The sequence below is a fragment of the Hyperolius riggenbachi genome, chromosome 5 (genome assembly GCF_040937935.1).
Source record: "Hyperolius riggenbachi isolate aHypRig1 chromosome 5, aHypRig1.pri, whole genome shotgun sequence".
Classification (NCBI taxonomy): Eukaryota; Metazoa; Chordata; class Amphibia; order Anura; family Hyperoliidae; genus Hyperolius; species Hyperolius riggenbachi.
Genome location: NC_090650.1, coordinates 205157062 through 205179137, shown reverse-complemented (window position 1 = coordinate 205179137; position 22076 = coordinate 205157062). Strand labels below are relative to the sequence as shown.

At 42.2% G+C, this 22076-nt stretch overlaps 1 protein-coding gene across 2 annotated transcripts in view; it reads left to right on the top strand.

Annotated features, from left to right (window-relative positions):
* Window positions 1-22076, top strand: part of COL15A1 (collagen type XV alpha 1 chain) — a 361488-nt gene that overhangs the window by 277328 nt on the left and 62084 nt on the right. For both annotated transcript variants that reach the window (XM_068236615.1, XM_068236614.1), the window contains 2 exons: window positions 1097-1150; window positions 7296-7331. In XM_068236615.1, the coding sequence (XP_068092716.1) occupies window positions 1097-1150; window positions 7296-7331 (90 nt within the window). The remainder of the gene's footprint in view (window positions 1-1096; window positions 1151-7295; window positions 7332-22076) is intronic.

The following is a 22076-nucleotide window of genomic DNA, read 5'->3' as shown; positions in this document are numbered from 1 at the left end:
CTTGGGGGGGGGGCGCACGGCGCGACGGATAGCGGCGATCGAGTGCGGGGCGGTGGTGATCGGTGTGCTGACGCAGCTAGCAAAGTGCTAGCTGCGTGCAGCAAAAAAAAAATTAAACAAATCGGCCCAGCTGGGCCGGAGAAAACCTCCTGCGCGGCTTACCGCAAAGGAGGTTAAGCTTGGAGAACAGTAGAGGACACTGATGAACTTAAAGAGAATCTGTACTCTGAAATTCTTACAATAAAAAGCATACCATTCTATTCATTATGTGCTCCTGGTCCCCTCTGTGCTGTTTCTGCCATTCTCTGCTGCAAACCTGGCTTGTAATTGCCAGTTTTAGGCAGTGTTTACAAACAAACTAACCAGCTTCTAATAGGCTCAGCTAAGCAGAGTGTGTTAGTCACACAGAGCCTGCAGGGGGTGTGTACAGCTTCTAGCTAATCACAAGCAGCCCTGCACATTCCAGTCTGACTGCCTCAGCCTGACTGTGCCGACTATAGAGAGAAGATTAGATCATATAACAGAGATAACACAGCTACTGTGCAATTAGGAAAAGCTGCAGTAAGCCAGACCACATTAGAAAAGGCATAGGAACTTATAGCATAGAAGAAATAAAGATAAACAATTTGTTACAGAGTCTCTTTAAGTGTTTTTTCAAGCTTGTCTGCTATAGTAAAGTTTTGCAAGTCCCTCCTGGGTCAAATTAGAGCAGGATGGTGTTGCTGAGGGATTAGTAAGTAATGGCTATGCAACCGAAGTCATGTGCACACAGTCGCAGCAAAAACATTTCTTTATTAGATCTAGGACAGCCTGAATTTATTTGAAAATATGTTCTCATTGTTGATGAGTTTATAAAATAGCTGCTTCAAAACCACTAAATTACTAATGTTAAGAAAACCCAGTATGTTCTAGTAAGTGCCTTTTTTGTTGATGATGTCTCCATTACAAATCTTTATGGCAAAGTTACAGTTAGCTAGAATGTTTACAGTGCTACCAAGTGAGATGCTCCATTTTACCTGTAATAGTTTAATGTCATCTGTTTTGCTTGTAAAACTGGTTGAATAGAAAATGTAACTTTAAATTTCATTTTTTACAGGGTGATGCAGGAGAAAGAGGACAGGATGGACAGGAAGGACCACCAGGAAATATGGTTTGTCATGTTTGATTACATTAATATTATTATTACTATTTTTATTATTTAGATAGCACTGAGATGTTCTTTATTAAAGGGACTCCGAGCAGCGCAGAAACTATGGAAAGATGCACATCATTTTAAAGCTCTCTTTCTCCTCTTTCCAATGATATATAAACCACCACCCTACGTCTTTTAGTTTTCGCTATTTTCGCGATTGAAATTGCCGCGGCCGCGATTTCAATCGCGAAAATAGAGAAAACTAAAAGGCGTAGGGCAACGATTTAGGTGACGTCAGAAAGAGGAGAAAGAGAGCTTTAAAATGATATCCGTCTTGCCATAGTTATATTGTATTACACAGGGCGACTTTTTGTCAAAGTCAGCAGCTGCATTCAGCAGAATGGAGCTGCTGACACTGGGGAAAGTGTCGTCCTGTGTAATACAATATAACTATGGCTTGATGGATATCATTTTAAAGCTCTCTTTCTCCTCTTTCTGACGACACCTAAATCGTTGCCCTACACCTTTTAGTTTTCTCTATTTTCGCGATTGAAATCGCGGCCGCGGCAATTTCAATCGCGAAAATAGCGAAAACTAAAAGACGTAGGGTGGTGGTTTATATATCATTGGAAAGAGGAGAGAGAGAGCTTTAAAATGATATGCATCTTTCCATAGTTTCTGCACTGCTCGGAGTCCCTTTAAGTAATAAGTAATGAAAGTAGCAACTGCAAGTACGATTCTGGTCAGTTTTTATGTGTAATTGCTTGCAAACTATCCAAGAAAGTCCATTTTGCCTTTTATTTATTATATGCACAATATCTTACAAACCTCTTTTTTATAGTCCTACCCAATATTCACAACCAGAGATGGTCAATGATATGCGTGTAATTCTGGCAAGCATGCAAATCTCATGCAGCCTGAAACTGGACCAATTAGATGCAAGTCCTGCTGGATTGATTGTCCCAATACCAAGCTGTCCTTAACATACACATCTTTTTTCTCAGCTCCACAGCTTATAGTGGAAAGAAACCCAGCATTTCTTCTTTGCTCTAAAAAATGATTTACAGCATATTATATACAACCAGCATTTTTTTTACTAGAACAGCATTCAAAGGGTTACACACACGGCTGGAAAGTTCAGTGCAGAGAAATGTGGACTCATCCGAAGTGTAGATAATGTTATCTTGTGTTTACTTAATTGTATCAAGTGAGGAATGTGACACATTCTCTGACTGTGGAGAAGCTCCTGGACGCAGACAGAAACTCAAAGCATTTCTGCCTTCAATACATAATGAATAAAACCAGTTATTAATAAAATGCAAAGTCAGCTCTTAAAGCAAAAAACTGTACTTTTGGGAACATATAATTTCTAAATGAATAATAATACCTATGCACAAATGCAAATATGATAACCGTATGGCATATAAAAATTAGGAAAACCTGTTTTTGTTGAATTATGTCAGGGTTTTATACCGCTTTAATGTTTACTGCCAGTGGCGTAGCTAAGGAGCTGTGGGCCCCGATGAACATTTTACAATGGGGCCCCCCAAGCACTCTATACACAACTGCCTTCCAAGTGAGTGTTGTGCACTGAATTCCATCACTCACCAACACCTCCTCTTATGCAACTACCACCCCACTAAAGGTGAATCCCACATATCTGAGTCCTTGTAAATAACATATTACTCCTGGATCACATACCCAATTCCAATACTAAAACAACTTAACAGGATACAGGAAAGATATGTATTACTTCCGCATGACTTGAGATAGTCCATCTTCTACTGGGACATTAAACACTGTCACTTATCACAATGGATGGGGCTACAATAAAAAACAACAACTTTATTTTATAATCTTATGTTACTAAAAAAAAATTGCTCTGGTATCTTCTTATATAACAATGTATTACAATATAGGGTACATTTCTGATTATAGACCTGCTTTATTTACAGAAGAAAACATGAGAATCCTATAAATAGTTAATCTCTAGGTTAATTTTGTGTCTTTTGTGTACAGTGTACACAATGCAGCACTTTATGTTTCTGATCTATGATTCATCCACTGCTATAATAGCCTGCTCTGCTTCATGTTTGTTTCTTTTTTCATTTTCAAGCACAAGCTTACATAACAAAATGCAGAGTAAAGAATAAAGGTGACCGTGGTTCTGACAATATTTAGCTTGAAAGGTGCACAGAGGACTTTAGAACTGTGTTTCGCCACAGAGCATATAAATAAATTGTTGTAACTTTTGTTTCTGTTTCCTATACTCTATGTGTTCTAATAAAGGAATATTTGCTGCAACCAACATATAAACAACCAGACTAATGGTATTTTATAAAAGTATAAACATTCCTGGAAATTGCAGCCTCTTACTGCTTCCTGGAATGAATGTATACATCTACCTTCAAACCTTCAGAGCTTAACTCTAATGGAGGAGTTTGTTGTTGACCCCATACAAATGGTGCTGGCTGATTACTTTTTTTTTGCGAATAACCGTAATCATATTTTAAAATGACCATTTCATGTAATTTTAAACTCAAAGGTGTTAGTATAGTGTACAGTATGAAATGTAATAAAATAATTCTATATTAATATGATTATTTGTAGTGTGGTAGAGCTATTGGTAGCTGTGCATGTATGCATATTTAAAGGCAGAAAATGTTACCACAACCCAGATACAAATACTGGACCTATTTTTTTAGACTGACGAAAGTGTCCTGTCCTGCACCAGTGATCTTTCTGTGTTTGTAAGCTCTAACCCTAAAATATTAAATAAAACTGAGCTTTACCATAAAATACATTTTTTAAAAATCCATGGGGTGCCTCTAGCACAAACATAAGATGTGCTTGCTTAACGGACAGTTTGAATTAATCGTTTGATTGTTATGTTAAAATGATTATTGCTTTTTTATTTAGCCATGTGTTTCTAGGCATGCATTATGCCCAGCGCTCTGCAGCCCTATGAAGATTGAGTCAAAATGACTGAACATTGAAACAGATAATTCACATACCAGATTGTTATGATGCTAGTCCCTCCAAACCAAACTATCATTGGCCCCATCTTCATATGCAGAGAACACATGCAGGGAATCAGCTAAGCAACAATACAAATGTCTACACATCTATTCTTATTAAGTCTGTTTTATACTTCAGCGAAGACAACTATATGTTTCATTATAGAATGTGCCTAGTGAGATTGTTGCAAAGATCATTAACTTAAAGTGTGTGTGTGTGTTTATTTCTCATTAGGACCATTCTATAATGAAAGACATGTAGTTATCTCTCCTGAAGACCACAGCAGTCTAAATAGGAATAACTTTGCAGACAATTTATTTTAGCTTATCTAGTTTTCTGCAGGTGAAGTTGGTAACAAATATATCTTGGTTCAGTGACATTATCATCATCTTAACCCTTTTGGGACCGTACGGCTCTGGTCCCTTAAGAACCGGAGCTGGTCTTTCCCTATTGTGCCCTGTGATTATTGTGATTGGCTCACAGTAATCACAGGATCAGGAGCCAATGAAATTGGCTCCTTACCAAGATGCAGACGTTCTGCTGTCACTGAGACAGCAGAGCGAGTGCAGCGACAGAACAGCGGCACAAACGGCGAGGAGGGCTAAGTGCGTGGCAGTGAACAGTTGGAATCTACGTCCTGTCAGAGCCGCACAGCCAACTAGCAGGACGTAGATTCAAACTACATCGGCCCGGAAAAGGTTAATGATGACCTTAAAACATTAAATGCGTTTGTCCCAGCAAAACAGAGGAGGTGTTCTCCAACGCCAACAGAGACCTTACACAATGCCTGCAAACTATTCATTTATTTTATAAATCCTCATGGCTCTGAAGTGGTACAGATCATCAGAGCCAACATTATTAAAGAATGCCATGGTTTATTTGATTTATCTGGTTTTGAGGGTTCAAAATCACAAATTATCAAATTATTTGCCAAAGTTTGATCAAATCATTTGCCAACAAGCCGTAATTTCCCAGCAGAGAATGATTTGCTGGTATTGTTTTAAGACACTACATCTCACTAACTATGGACACATACTGCCCATATTGGACAGATACGGCTAAGCCGTGCAGTTGCTGCCACTGAGCATGCAGTACTCTGGCATCCTAAAACAGCAACTCTTATTTATGCTGGAAGAAGCAGCTTATGATTTTTGTGATAATTAAGCAAGTTTATATAAATTGTATATAGGATAAAAATCTGTACTGGGGAGACTAGTTAATGCTCAAATAGAATTATATAAAAGTTAATTTTTTATTTTATTTGAGGCATAGAAACAAAGCCAAGGTGCAATTTGTGTTTTAGGTCACTGCTGAAAGCTGACGATCCCTGCAAATTATGTTTTTTTTTGCCCTGCGCACACTGTGATTGCAGTAGACTATAGTCCCCAGGTGATGCAAATGACCTCACTTGTCCCTTGTGGGGTTTAGCAAATCAGCTCAAAGAGTGAATGTGTTCACAATGGAAAATGTAGCTCTGTTTGTACAATGCCTTTTCTGAGTGACCCTTATAACATGAGAAGACACCAAAGCTACAGGTTTATTTTTTTATCTTGCACTTTGTACTATGAGGTACTAAAGGGGATGTTCAGTCAAATGCACTTGGGTAAACCTGTATTTATTTCAAAGGTTTCAGTCACCTCCAGGTAATTAGGGGAACAACCAGATCTTCTCCACATGATATTTTATGTCAGAAATAAACACAGTTTCACACAAAACTGTCAAATTGTAAAAGACAGAGAGCCTGTGGTAAATATTTTCATAGTCAAATGCACCTTCAGTGAGAAGTGTATGCCACAGTGATCAGTGCTTTTATAGCTATGCACTGCTAGATTTTGATTCAAAAAGTGAAAACAAAGTAATTTAAGCTGGCAATCTTTCCTATTAGATAGTAAAGTGGTTGGTTTATCACATATATAAAACACCAATGGGTAGGCTTGTGAATGGAGAGTGTTGATTTACACTACACTTTTATAGGAAAATGTATAATTTTTGCTTAGCCTGTTAACAGAAGCATCGGGCATGTGGTTTATCTTACCTTTTACGTGCTGCTCGTATTCAGTACTCATGCTGCAAAGTCCAAAGTAGGTAAGCGCACCATGTTTTTACAAATAAAGTAATTTAATTCTTCAATGCATGTGTCAACACAATATTGACAATTGTTTCTCGGCCACAGAGGGTCCCATTCATCAGAATAAGTGCAGACAAACAAAAGACAAAAAACTTTTGCTTATCTGCACTTATTCTGATGTAGGAGACCATCTGTGACCCTGAAACAAGTGTCAATATTGTGTTGACACATGCCTTGAATAACTAAGTTACTTCAGTTCTAGAAACAGTTTGTGCTACCCTACTTTGGACTTTATTAGATGGGTGATGCTTGGCACCCTGGTTTTGCACCCAACCTATTGCAAAGGTGTGCTACTCCGAACTATTTACATGACAGCACATATTCTGTGTAAAGTATATCAACAATTCCCCCATGCCTGGTGTGGTATCTGCAATTACCACGCAGTGCTCAAATAATATGCATAAAATGGTAGCCAATTTATTTCCAGAAGTGTCAAATAAAACAGTATACAGTAACTTACATCGAGGTGTATTAAAAATACACAATGGATCAAAAAGGCTTGCAAAAGACAAATGCTCAATCTCCAGTTCCTAGGAACTGGAGATTTGCAAGCCTGGTTGATCCATAGTGTATTTTTAATACACAATATGCGCAACACATCTTAAGGGTCCCTCACAACCATATGCAAGAACTATATGGCTCAAAAACAGCACCACACATATATATCACACAGGTATCACAATATTTATTATTATATCTCAAAAAACACTCTCAGTAATAAAAGCATTTAAAAATAGTCCACTCCACTGGACTTTGATATATGATAATAAATATTGTGATGCCTGTTTCATATATATGTGTGGTGCTGTTTTGGGCCATATGGTTTTTGCATATGGTTGTGATTATTCTCTCTAGGCCTTAGCACACACTGATTGCTGTGTGCAGATATATCCTTGTATCTGTATCCCTGTCGCAAGGGCCCTCAATGCAAGTTATTGTATCAATTATTACTATTATTGTATTATTGTTATTAATTGCATTCTTTTTGATCATTTTTTTCTCCTTTTTATACTGTAGGGAGAGAAGGGAGAAAAGGGCGAAAATGGAGAAAAAGTAAGTTGATGATGATGTTAGTATTTTGACCTACAAAATGCTGAAATCTTGCTGAATCCCATATAAGCATGGTTGTTCTGGTTGTGACATAAAATTCTCAAAAAAGTAGATGGAGCTGGAGACACATGGGTAAATATATCAGATCTGACATCAAAACCAAGACATTTATCAAACAATTAAGACTTAATTGTTGAACCGGAGGGGAATACTAACCTCAAGTATCAAACCATTGCAACTGATATATTGTAGTGCATTATCAAAGTTTTGTACTTACAGCCCATCTAAAGCTTAAACAGAAAAACAGAATGGCTGGTGGAGGAAGTATAGTCCTTCCCTGGCCATCTTATTTTTTACAACAGTGATCTTTCTAGCTGTCCGTGTTTTAAAGTGTAAGGGCCCTTTTCCACTAGCAATCGCTAGCGTTCACGCTAAACGCTAGCGATTGCTGAATCGCAAGTGCAGAAAACTTCCCGGCGATTGCGTTCACGATTTTGCTATGCAATGCACTGCATAGCAAAATCGCGGCAAAGATCGCTCCACGGTGCAATCGCGTTTGAGTCAAAAACAAATCGCGGTAGTGGAAATTACCTACCGCGATTCCTATGTTAAAAAGCAAACCGTAGCGATTGCAAAATCACTAGCGGTTTGCGATTTTGCGATTCAGCATCGCAAATGCCGCTAGTGGAAAAGGGCCCTAACTGTCGGGCATAAAAATCAAAAATCAATTCTTTATTTTTATCTGGTAAAATAGTAATAAGGATGATAACCAGGCAATCCGAAAGTTAAAAATCTTACTTTTCTTATCCATAAAACATCATTCCCTAGTTTCCATAGCTCTTATTTGGTACATCTGCTGCACAAAGGAAGTTTTTTCTTTTTTTTCCTTCCTAACTTTTCTCCCCTTTTCCTCTCAGACATAACTAATGCAGTCTGATTGGCTGAAGCCTCTTTCCCTCCCATTTTCCCCTACCACACCTCTGTTCCTCGCTGATTGGCCAATATTTCTCATGCTGAGAAGCTGAGAAAATCACTCAGAGCTAGGTGAGAAAGTCTGAAGGCTGGAAGGAGGGTGGGCAATGTATACACAATCAGGCAGAGGAGAGTAAGGGAGGAAATGACTTCAGGATTGGGTTGAAAATAGCTACTATTAAAATGGAAAATCCTAAGAAGGATTTTTCTCTTTTTTTTTACTATAGAGAAATCACTCAAATCAAAATGTGGACAGTGCAATACACATGTTATGTAAGTAGAGCAAGTATTTATCTACTTATATATGTGGGGTTTTTTTTCTGAGATAGTATGACTGACAGCTCCTCTTTAATTTGCTCTGCTTATCTCCTTAATTAAGTTATCATGGTAGCAAGAAAAAATGGCGCCGGCGGCTAATGGACGATTTGGGCGCTGCCATACACTCTAATGCATTTATCATTAATGTGCTGCCCAAAGCATAAGGGTGGGGGATAAATATTGTTTTCAACATTAGAACATTAAAGTTTTTGAAATATGTTACCGTTTTAGACACTTGAAACGTTATAGTTTTTTTATACTATTTCATTTTATGTACGGATTTTACGTTATCAAATATATAATTGTTTCTATGCTGGTAAGGGTTCTTGAGCGGGGGGGGGGGGGGGTGTGAGGGGTTGGAGATCACTTGAAAAGGGTGCCTGAACTTCCTGTATGAAAATGGCGCCTCCATGGACATCAATGTTATTTCTGCAAATATTGGCTACAAGGTGGTGAAAAGGGGCGCCTGAGTTTTGATATAGGCTACAAGCGGGCGCCCCTTGGTAGCCCATATTTTATTTGGCTACTTTCGGCTACAGTGGGGCACCCCTTTGTAGCTCATATTTTATATTTGGCTACAAGGTTTTCTGCTACAGTAGGGCGCCCCTTTGTAGCCCATGTTTTTTTTTCGGCTACAAGGTTTTTGGCTACAAAAGGGCTCCCTACTGTAGCCCATATTTTTTATTCGGCTACAAGGTTTTTGGCTACATGGTTTTTGATTCTGCTACAAAATGGTGCCCCTTTGTAGCTCATATTTTTTATTCAGCTACAAGGTTTTCGGCTACAAGGTTTTTGATTCTGCTACAAAAGGGCACCCTTTTAGAGCCGAGATTTTTGATTCAGGGGTGCAGGGGGGATTAGGGTTAGGCATCACAAGCGGGGGGGGGGGGGTGTTTTAGGGTTAGGCACCACTAGGGGGGGTTAGGGTTAGGCACCACCAGGGCAGGGTTAGGCACCACCAGGGGGGACATAGGGTTATGCACCAACAGGGGAGTCATAGGGTTAGGCATTACCTGAGGGGTCTTAGGGTTAGGCACCATTGGAGGGTCTTAGGGTTAGGCACCACCTGGGGGGGTCTTAGTGTTAGGCACCACTGGGGGGTTGGGGGTTCTGTATGAGAGTAGGGAGAAGTTAGGCCATAGTAATCACCAGGGGCTGTCTTAGGGTTAGGCACCACCAGGGAGGGGTTAGGGTTAGGCACCACCAGGGGGGTTAGCGTTAGGCACCATCAGGGGAGAGTTCTGTGTGAGAGTAGGGAGAAGTTAGGTCATAGTAATCACTTTTCTTAGCTATATATAAAGCCCTTTTACAGCCCAACACATTTTGCCTATAACAGCATCCTTTTTATGAACTAAAACTAGCTTTTTCGGCTACACTAGGCACCCTTTGTAGCCGAATTTGGCATATATGAGCTACACCAGGTGCCCTTTGTAGCCTACGTTGGCATATGGGCTACACAGGGTGCCCTTTGTAGCTGAATTTGGCACATATGGGCTACAACAGGTGCCCTTTGTAGCCGAATTTGACATATATGGGCTATAACGGGCGCCCTTTGTAGCCGAATTTGGAAAATGTGGACTACACCTGGCGCCCTTTGTAGTCGAATTTGGTATATATGGGCTACAACAGGCGCTCTTTGTAGCCGAATTTTACATATATGGGCTACACCGGGCGCCCTTTGTAGCCGAAATTTGGCATATGGGCTACACCAGGCTCCCTTTTTTCTAGGCGGCCTTTTTCAAATGGACTCCAGGGGGGTGGTTAGGGTTAGGTACCACCAGGGCGGGTGGTTAGGGTTAGGCACCACCAGAGGGGGTGGTTAGGGACCACCGGGGGGCAGTTAGGGTTAGACACCACCAAGAGACAAGATAAGACAAACAACATTTATATCACACTTTTCTCCTGGCGGACTCAAAGCGCCAGAGCTGCAGCCACTAGGACGCGCTCTATAGGCAGTAGCAGTGTTAGGGAGACTTGCCTAAGGTCTCCTACTGACTAGGTGCTAGCTTACTGAACAGGCAGAGCCGAGATTCGAACCCTGGTCTCCTGCGTCAGAGGTTGAGCCCTTAGGGGGGTGGTTAGAGTTAGGCATCACCAGGGGGGTGGTTAGGTTTAGGCAACACCAGAGTAGGGTTCTGTGTGAGAGTAGGGTTAGGTTAAGTTGTATTCTTTAATTATGTAACGGTTTTTAAAGTAAATATCTTTTGGTTTTGATTTCCCATCTGTTTTAAAATGGTAATTCTCATTAACCAATTTCATTAATGATGTTTATAGCTATTGAAATTTTGTTATCCACCCATATGCTATTAACTTTTGCTCCTGAGTTTTCTCCTAGGATATAATTTTTCATCTTCTATTTTAAAATAACTTTTCAGCATTTTGCAATTAAAAAAAAAATACCAAAAAGTAGTTGAAAGGGAACTATAAAAATTATTTGAACATTTTCTTGCTTGTCGGTGGTTGTAAAGGCATTTTATTGACAAATTTTAAAATACCACCTAGGAGAAAACTCAGGAGAAAAAGTGAATTGCATATGGGCCCATAAGAGAAATACTTTATCACAGACACCTCACCAATACATAGAAAATACTGGAATGCGGTTTCAGAGAACACTGACAATTTGATTAGAAAGAAAATATTAAACATTGCTGCCACTTTTGATGAAGGGTAAAACCCATTCTAATGCCAGTCATATCTCATATAATGGACTCTTGTGGGCAACTTGTCACTAACCTAAATTAAATCAAACAAGCTTTATATTAGTTCCACCAGGCACTAAATATTCCCCACAGTACTGTTCTCAAACAGGTGTAGAAATATACTTAGGGCCCTTTTCCACTAGCAGTCGCTAGCGTTCGCGCTGAACGCTAGCGATTGCTGAATCGCAATTCCGCCGTTTTCCCGACGTTTGCGGCCGCGATTTTGCTATGCTATGCACTGCATAGCAAAATCGCGGCAAAAGTCGCTCCGCGGCGCGATCGCGATCAAGTAAAAAACGAATCGCGGTAGTGGAAATGACCTACCGCGATTCCTATGTTAAAAAGCAAACCGTAGCGATTGTAAAATCGCTAGCAGTTTGCGGTTTTGCGATTCAGCTAGCGCAAACGCGCTAGTGGAAAAGGGCCAACATAAAAATCCATCATCCCTCCCCTGGGCGTCTTGCACGAGCAATGCCCATTGTCCTTTCTGCTCTCTCCACTGAACACTACATGCTGCCTGGCTGTAGGTCTATACAACTCTATTGTCACCAGAAATGTCTACTGAATGATCAATTACTGATCTTTAAAGGTGATATAAACTGAGGCTACGGTCTAAAAAAGGTAGGTGAACAAACACCTATACATTTGCAATCCTAACTTGTACCTGACATAAACAATACATCCAAGCAGGTCAGAATTTCAGCCAAGAAAAATCTTTCATACAATAACGAAGCTGCTAATATTGGATGTGTCATCTGACCAGAGTATTATGTCTGAGAAGCGTAACAGATAACATTTTCAAGAGATCCAAGAGATTTTATGAGCCTATTACAGGACACCTGATGTGAGGGATATGGTTGTTGCCATATGTGCTTCCTTTTAAACAAGAACAATTGCCTGGCAGTCCTGCTGATATTCCTTGTATTAGTAGTGTCTAAAGGGGCCTATACACTCAGCTGATTTTTGGCCGATCGGTCGATCAAAATCGATCTATTGATTGGTCGATTGCAAGTCGATTGACCAATCGATCGATTTGCGGCCGATTTCGATCGATTTCAATCGATCTGGCAGGCTTGAAAATCTAGGTCGCTCTGTTGACATTGCTTATCATTTTGCATTGGCCCTAATCGAAATCTGATGGCAAAAAAATGCCATCAGATCGATTTTCAATAGATTTCAAACTGAAATCTATTGGAAATCTGTTCCTAGTAAAAAATGTTCCTAAACACATCAGATAGATCAGATATCTATCTGATGATCTATCTGCTGCTAATCTAACGAGTGTATGGCCACTTTAACCACTTCCCGACTGCCGTATTGACAAATGGCGGCCGGGAAGTGGACCCTGCAAGGACCGCCGTATTGACAAATGACAAATCCTAGTAGGGACATGGGCGGAGCGATCGCGTCATCAGTGACGCGATCCTCCGCCTCCGCCTGGCGCCGCTCACCCGCCGCAACATCCCGCCGGCCATACGGAAGCGCCGGCGGGATGTTAACCCGACGATCGCCGCATACAAAGTGTATAATACACTTTGTAATGTTTACAAAGTGTATTATACAGACTGCCTCCTGCCCTGGTGGTCCCAGTGTCCGAGGGACCACCAGGGCAGGCTGCAGCCACCCTAGTCTGCACCAAGCACACTGATTTCCCCCCCCCTGCCCCAGATCGCCCACAGCACCCATCAGACCCCCCCCCCCTGCCCACCCCCCAGACCCCTGTTTGCACCCAATCACCCCCCTAATCACCCATCAATCACTCCCTGTCACTATCTGTCAACGCTATTTTTTTTATCCCCCCCCCTGCCCCCTGCTCCCTCCTGATCACCCCCCACCCCTCAGATTCTCCCCAGACCCCCCCCCCAGACCCCCCATGTACTGTATGCATCTATCCCCCCTGATCACCTGTCAATCACCTGTCAATCACCTGTCAATCACCCATCAATCACCCCCTGTCACTGCCACCCATCAATCAGCCCCTAACCTGCCCCTTGCGGGCAATCTGATCACCCACCCACACCAATAGATCGCCCGCAGATCCGACATCAGATCACCACCCAAGCGCAGTGTTTACATCTATTCTCTCCTCTAAACACCCACTAATTACCCATCAATCACCCATCAATCACCCCCTATCACCACCTGTCACTGTTACCCATCAGATCAGACCCTAATCTGCCCCTTGCGGGCACCCAATCACCCGCCTACACGCTCAGATTGCCCTCAGACCCCCCCTTATCAATTCGCCAGGGCATTATTTACATCTGTCCTTCTCTGTAATAACCCACTGATCACCTGTCAATCACCTGTCAATCACTCATCAATCACCCCCTGTCACTGCCACCCATCAATCACCCCCTGTCACTGCCACCCATCAATCAGCCCCTAACCTGCCCCTTGCGGGCAAACTGATCACCCACCCACACCAATAGATCGCCCGCAGATCCGACATCAGATCACCACCCAAGTGCAGTGTTTACATCTATTCTCTCCTCTAAACACCCACTAATTACCCATCAATCACCCATCAATCACCCCCTATCACCACCTGTCACTGTTACCCATCAGATCAGACCCTAATCTGCCCCTTGCGGGCACCCAATCACCGCCTACACGCTCAGATTGCCCTCAGACCCCCCCCCCCCTTATCAATTCGCCAGGGCATTATTTACATCTGTCCTTCCCTGTAATAACCCACTGATCACCTGTCAATCACCTGTCAATCACCCATCAATCACCCCCTGTCACTGCCACCCATCAATCACCCCCTGTCACTGCCACCCATCAATCACCCGCTGTCACTGCCACCCATCAATCAGCCCCTAACCTGCCCCTTGCGGGCAATCTGATCACCCACCCACACCAATAGATCGCCCGCAGATCCGACGTCCGATCACCTCCCAAGTGCAGTGTTTACATCTGTTCTCTACCCTAAACACCCACTAATTACCCATCAATCACCCCCTGTCACTGCTACCTATCAGATTAGACCCCTATCTGCCCCTAGGGCACTCAATCACCCGCCCACAACCTCAGAATGCCCTCAGACCCCAGCCCTGATCACCTCGCCAGTGCATTGCTTGCATCTATTCCCCCCTCTAATCACACCTTGAGACACCGATCAATCACCTCCTGTCACCCCCTAGCACACCTACCCATCAGATCAGGCCCTAATTTGCCCCGTGTGGGCTCCTGATCACTCGGTCAAACCCTCAGATCCCCCTCAGACCCCCTTCCGATCACCTCCCCAGTGCATTGATTGCATCTATTTTCCCCTCTAACCACCCCCTGAGACACCCATCAATCACCTCCTGTCACCCCCCTAGCACTCCTATCCATCAGATCAGGCCCAATACAACCTGTCATCTAAAAGGCCACCCTGCTTATGACCGGTTCCACAAAATTCGCCCCCTCATAGACCACCTGTCATCAAAATTTGCAGATGCTTATACCCCTGAACAGTCATTTTGAGACATTTGGTTTCCAGACTACTCACGGTAAAATGCCAGGACGGTATAGGAACCCCACAAGTGACCCCATTTTAGAAAAAAAGACACCCAAGGTATTCTGTTAGGTGTATGACGAGTTCATAGAAGATTTTATTTTTTGTCAAAAGTTAGCGGAAATTGATTTTTATTGGGTTTTTTTCACAAAGTGTCATTTTTCACTAACTTGTGACAAAAAATAAAATCTTCTATGAACTCGCCATATACCTAACGGAATACCTTGGGGTGTCTTCTTTCTAAAATGGGGTCACTTGTGGGGTTCCTATACTGCCCTGGCATTTTAGGGGCCCTAAAACCGCGAGGAGTAGTCTAGAAAACAAATGCCTCAAAATGACCTGTGAATAGGACGTTTGGCCCCTTAGCGCACCTAGGCTGCAAAAAAGTGTCACACATGTGGTACCGCCGTACTCAGGAAAAGTAGTATAATGTGTTTTGGGGTGTATTTTTACACAAACTCATGCTGGGTGGGAGAAATTTGTCTCACACATGTGGTACCGCCGTACTCAGGAGAAGTAGTATAATGTGTTTTGGGGTGTATTTTTACACATACCCATGCTAAGTGGGAGAAATATCTCTGTAAATGACAATCTTTTGATTTTTTTACACACAATTGTCCATTTACAGAGTTATTCCTCCCACCCAGCATGGGTATGTGTAAAAATACACCCCAAAACACATTGTACTACTTCTCCCAAGTACGGTGATACCACATGTGTGGCACTTTTTTGCACCCTAACTGCGCTAAGGGGCCCAAAGTCCAATGAGTACCTTTAGGATTTCACAGGTCATTTTGAGAAATTTTGTTTCAAGACTACTCCTCACGGTTTAGGGCCCCTAAAATGCCAGGACAGTATAGGAACCCCACAAATGACTCCATTTTAGAAAGAAGACACCCCAAGGTATTCTGTTAGTAGTACGGTGAGTTCATAGAAGATTTTATTTTTTGTCACAAGTTAGCGGAAATTGATTTTTATTGGTTTTTTTTCACAAAGTGTCATTTTCCGCTAACTTGTGACAAAAAATAAAATCTTCTATGAACTCACCGTACTACTAACTGAATACCTTGGGGTGTCTTCTTTCTAAAATGGGGTCATTTGTGGGGTTCCTATACTGTCCTGGCATTTTAGGGGCCCTAAACCGTGAGGAGTAGTCTTGAAACGAAATTTCTCAAAATGACCTGTGAAATCCTAAAGGTACTCATTGGACTTTGGGCCCCTTAGCGCAGTTAGGGTGCAAAAAAGTGCCACACATGTGGTATCGCCGTACTCAGGAGAAGTAGTATAATGTGTTTTGGGGTGTATTTGTACACATACCCAGTGCTGGGCCGAAATTACGCATGAGCGTAATTACGCACCGTAATTCAATGCAAATTTACGCGTAAGCGCTACGCGTAACTTACGGTCTTACGCGTAATTATTTACGCGTAAGCAGTAAAGTGGTATCGTAATTCCGCTGTCTACCGTAATTGCTAGGTATGCGTAATTTTATGAAGACTTATGCGTAATTTTACGCGTAATTACTAACGTAAAAACTCCCCTTTTCTAAGAGTAGCCAATCAGTCAACATCCTAAGCAACCAATAGTATCTTCTCCCGCCCTTCAGTATATAAGCGTACGTTTTGACGCATACGAATGATGTGCACGCAATAGCTGTCACATTGACGGCTATTGCGTAAACATTGTTTGTATGCGCCAAAAAGTACGCATTAATGAGTATTACGGCACTACGCATAACATCGTAGCATAAGCGCCTACATTACGGTATCCTTACGCGTAAGTGCGTACGTTAACGCGTAATTACAGTGATGAACCATAGATAATTTCATATGCCGTAACCGTAATTGCGTAATGCGTAATAGCGTGAAATTACGCGTAATGATACGTAAGCGTAGATTTTTCCATTACGACCAGCACTGCACATACCCATGCTGAGTGGGAGAAAGATCTCTGTAAATGGACAATTGTGTGTAAAAAAAATTAAAAAATTGTCATTTACAGAGATATTTCTCCCACCCAGCATCGGTATGTGTAAAAATACACCCCAAAACACATTATACTACTTCTCCTGAGTACGGCAATACCACATGTGTGGCACTTTTTGCAGCCTAACTGCGCTAAGGGGCCAAAAGTCCAATGAGCACCTTTAGGCTTTACAGGGGTGCTTACAAATTAGCACCCCCCAAAATGCGAGGACAGTAAACACACCCCACAAATGACCCCATTTTGGAAAGTAGACACTTCAAGGTATTCAGAGAGGGGCATGGTGAGTCCGTGGCAGATTTCATTTTTTTTTGTCACAAGTTAGAAGAAATGGAAACTTTTTTTTTTTTTTTTTTGTCACAAAGTGTCATTTTCCGCTTACTTGTGACAAAAATTAATATCTTCTATGAACTCACTATGCCTCTCAGTGAATACTTTGGGATGTCTTCTTTCCAAAATGGGGTCATTTGGGGGGTATTTATACTATCCTGGAATTCTAGCCCCTCATGAAACATGTCAGGTGGTCAGAAAAGTCATAGATGCTTGAAAATGGGAAAATTCACTTTTTGCACCATAGTTTGTAAACGCTATAACTTTTACTCAAACCAATAAATATACACTGAATGTTTTTTTTTTAATCAAAAACATGTTTGTCCACATTTTTCGCGCTGCATGTATACAGAAATTTTACTTTATTTGAAAACTGTCAGCACAGAAAGTTAAAAAAATCATTTTTTTGCCAAAATTCATGTCTTTTTTGATGAATATAATAAAAAGTAAAAATCGCAGGAGCAATCAAATAGCACCAAAAGAAAGCTTTATTAGTGACAAGAAAAGGAGCCAAAATTAATTTAGGTGGTAGGTTGTATGAGCGAGCAATAAACCGTGAAAGCTACAGTGGTCTGAATGGAAAAAAAGTGGCCGGTCCTGAAGGGGGGTAAAGCCCTAGGTCCTCAAGTGGTTAAATAACACACCTGAAACAAAAGCATGTGGCTAATCCAAGTCAACTTCAGACATGCATGATTCAGAGTCTATGGTTGTTTGGGGTCTATAGCTAAAAGTATTAGAGGCAGAGGATCAGCAGGACAGCCAGGCAATTTGCATTATTAAGAGGGAAACAAATATAGCAGGCTCTAATTCCGGCTCACTTCAGGTGTCCTTTAAGCACATTTTCAAAAATCACTATATTCACCTGTGATTCTATGAAGAGATGAAGAAAAGTTGTCCTGTGAGTAGTCCCCGAGGACTAGTTTGAGAAACATAAAGCACATGGTAGTATGTTTATGTAATGAATTGCACATGCATGCACAGTGCTTCAGTAGTATGTGATTAATCACAGATGCATGCTACTGTGTGTGTTACACTGCAGACTGCCTATTATTCCATCTGTTTAGTAATCATCCATAAATCCACAATGAATCCCCTATGGTTTTAGCAGTGTGATCATGATGCTAAATACTCGCAAAGCCACACATGTGCTTCAGACATGACATGCTTATGGGAATTAGTGGCTACCCATTGATTTTAATTTTTTGCATCTGCCAGAAACATTTTTTTCTTCATTTATTGAGTTGCTGAAAGCAAAAACAAAGATGTTTTATATGACAGGTATTCATAGGCTACGCGGGGGGATAGGAGGCGCCCTAATGGGTACTATTGGCACAGCACTTCCGTCTGAGACGGACAATTTGGCAGGTAGACTAATGCTCAAATCAATAAATATACTGATCGAAATTGGTATGTACTCCTGATACAGAGGATATTAGCATCTATTCAAGTAATTTAATTGGTGGTTCATACTGTTAATCAATATCATCTGGAACGATCCTACCTTAATGAGTAGTCATTCCATAGTGGTTGTAAGAAAAAACAATCTTTATTGGAGCACTTAAAATATGACTACACGTTTCGCGGTTCAAGACCGCTTCATCAGGTCGTGTGTCGTTCCTTAAAACAGAGGAAAAAAGACATGGCGCTAAATACAGGGGACAAGCTCCCATTTGATAAAAAGACATAGCAGTACATAGTTCACTTATATAACACAATCAGTAGCTGAATTAATGGGTACATCCATAGAACAAGTAAAATCAGACATTACACGATATATAAAATATATTAATAAATAAAAAGAGCCTTATGTAAGGAAAGGTGCAGGCAGCCTTTAAGATATAAGTTGCTAATAAATACATAATTACCACACATATAGGCACTCTGCCAAAGAGATGTTTAAAGTGACCAACAGAGGACTATATGTGTATCTGACCAAACGTATACTCATATATATATATACACATTTAATGGGGCTACGATCCACCACATGCGTGGGGATCTATGCTAAATATGCTAGGCTAACTCTATCAAGCGCTATGATTGTAAGTTTCTGCCTAGGACAGTACGCTATAGTACTCATTGATAGATATACGGAGAAACCAATTCATGTGGAAAATAGGTGGAAGCGGCTTACCTATACGCTGAGATCCCCTAGATTCGGGCGCCAGTGTGCGCCGTTCGTCTCATACTTGGTTTAAATGTGGGGAGCGTAGATACGTAGGTTACTGGGGCGTTAGCCGTGGTGACGTCACGCGCATAGTGACGTGCGTGGGGCGTATATCGTAACTCGCTATTATGCGAGGTTACGACGTACAATTGCGGGAGGTCGGGTCAGATGCGCCTCAGCGTGGGGCGCAACGTGCGACCCGGGCGCACTGCTTCGCAAAATAGTATATCAGGGAGGAGGGCAGGTATTAGTTCAGATCCGTCTCCTAGGTGACGGAGGGGGGAGGACAAATGGTTCCCACACAGTAATATGAGCCGGCCAAAAATCACAAGGGGGAAACAGCCAAAAACTGTCTCCCTTCATGAAAATATATAAAACCACATTCTTAATATGTGGTTTTATATATTTTTATTTTTACCCATTTATTTATATTTTATATCCTGTCTCTCGTGCAGCAGCCCTTGTACTCTTCACGTTACCTGAGGTATTCTTTTGGACCTTTTAATATCATCACCATGAAGGGAGACAGTTTTTGGCTGTTTCCCCCTTGTGATTTTTGGCCGGCTCATATTACTGTGTGGGAACCATTTGTCCTCCCCCCTCCGTCACCTAGGAGACGGATCTGAACTAATACCTGCCCTCCTCCCTGATATACTATTTTGCGGAGCAGTGCGCCGGGGTCGCACGTTGCGCCCCACGCTGAGGCGCATCTGACCCGACCTCCCGCAATTGTACGTCGTAACCTCGCATAATAGCGAGTTACGACATACGCCCCACGCACGTCACTATGCGCGTGACGTCACCACGGCTAACGCCCCAGTAACCTACGTATCTACGCTCCCCACATTTAAACCAAGTATGAGACGAACGGCGCACACTGGCGCCCGAATCTAGGGGATCTCAGCGTATAGGTAAGCCGCTTCCACCTATTTTCCACATGAATTGGTTTCTCCGTATATCTATCAATGAGTACTATAGCGTACTGTCCTAGGCAGAAACTTACAATCATAGCGCTTGATAGCGTTAGCCTAGCATATTTAGCATAGATCCCCACGCATGTGGTGGATCGTAGCCCCATTAAATGTGTATATATATATGAGTATACGTTTGGTCAGATACACATATAGTCCTCTGTTGGTCACTTTAAACATCTCTTTGGCAGAGTGCCTATATGTGTGGTAATTATGTATTTATTAGCAACTTATATCTTAAAGGCTGCCTGCACCTTTCCTTACATAAGGCTCTTTTTATTTATTAATATATTTTATATATCGTGTAATGTCTGATTTTATTTGTTCTATGGATGTACCCATTAATTCAGCTACTGATTGTGTTATATAAGTGAACTATGTACTGCTATGTCTTTTTATCAAATGGGAGCTTGTCCCCTGTATTTAGCGCCATGTCTTTTTTCCTCTGTTTTAAGGAACGACACACGACCTGATGAAGCGGTCTTGAACCGCGAAACGCGTAGTCATATTTTAAGTGCTCCAATAAAGATTGTTTTTTCTTACAACCACTATGGAATGACTACTCATTAAGGTAGGATCGTTCCAGATGATATTGATTAACAGTATGAACCACCAATTAAATTACTTGAATAGATGCTAATATCCTCTGTATCAGGAGTACATACCAATTTCGATCAGTATATTTATTGATTTGAGCATTAGTCTACCTGCCAAATTGTCCGTCTCAGACGGAAGTGCTGTGCCAATAGTACCCATTAGGGCGCCTCCTATCCCCCCGCGTTGCATATAACCCCTTCTTTTCAAGGAGTAGGGGTCACCACCTGGCAGGTGGTATTCTTTCTTCAGAGGAGCTGCGACCACTAAGAGTACCTCACAAGGCCGAGTGGGGACGGTACTTCCCCACATGCGCAGTTAGACTGGTTGCTCTACACGCGACCCAGCTTTGTGAGTATATTTGATCATTTCTTATTATCTGAAGTAACCACACGTGAGATACTGCACCAGATTGGGCTCCCGGTGTCTCCCCGTCCCCTTTTTCTACCCTCCAGCACAGACGTATTCATAGGCTGAGCTTCTTCGGATGGAAAGTTGGAATGCAAAATTCACAGACTTCCGATTCTGAAACATTTTGATTCTGAAAATTTCTGAAACAATTTTACTTAGAATTTTTGCATTCATGTCACTTGAGCATGCTTAGTATACATTTTTTTTGCACTAATATTGTATCCTATTGTCAACATATTTGTGAACTTTGGAATTTCCGAATTAGTTTAGAATTCTGTGTGAAATGACAATTGCGACCATCCCTGATAGCTTCATTAAAGGACTTACGAGGCCTGTTTGCTCAAAAAAAAATTAAAAAAGTTAGATACCTGTGTCAGTTTGTGAGGCACGGAGGACGCCGTCCGCGCCCTCTGTGCCGTTCCACCGGGTCCCCGCAGCTCAGTATCCCCCCGAATGTCCCCCAAGCTCACGGCCCGGGTCGGGCTCTCCAGCCTTCACAAAGATGGCCGCCGGAGCTGGCCGCGGTTGCGCAGTCCGCATAGCCGCAAGTGCGGCTGCGCAGCTCTAAGGCCAACCCCCCGATCCACGTAACAGGCTGTTTCCTGTAGCGTGGATCGGGGGGTTGGCCTTAGAGCTGCACAGCCGCACTCTCAGCTATGCGGACTGCGCAGCCGCGGCCAGCTCCGGCGGCCATCTTTGTGAAGGCTGGAGAGCCCGACCCGGGCCGTGCGGTCGGGGGACGTTCGGGGGATACTGAGCGGCGGGGACCCTGCGTAACGGCATTGAGGGTGCGGACGGTGT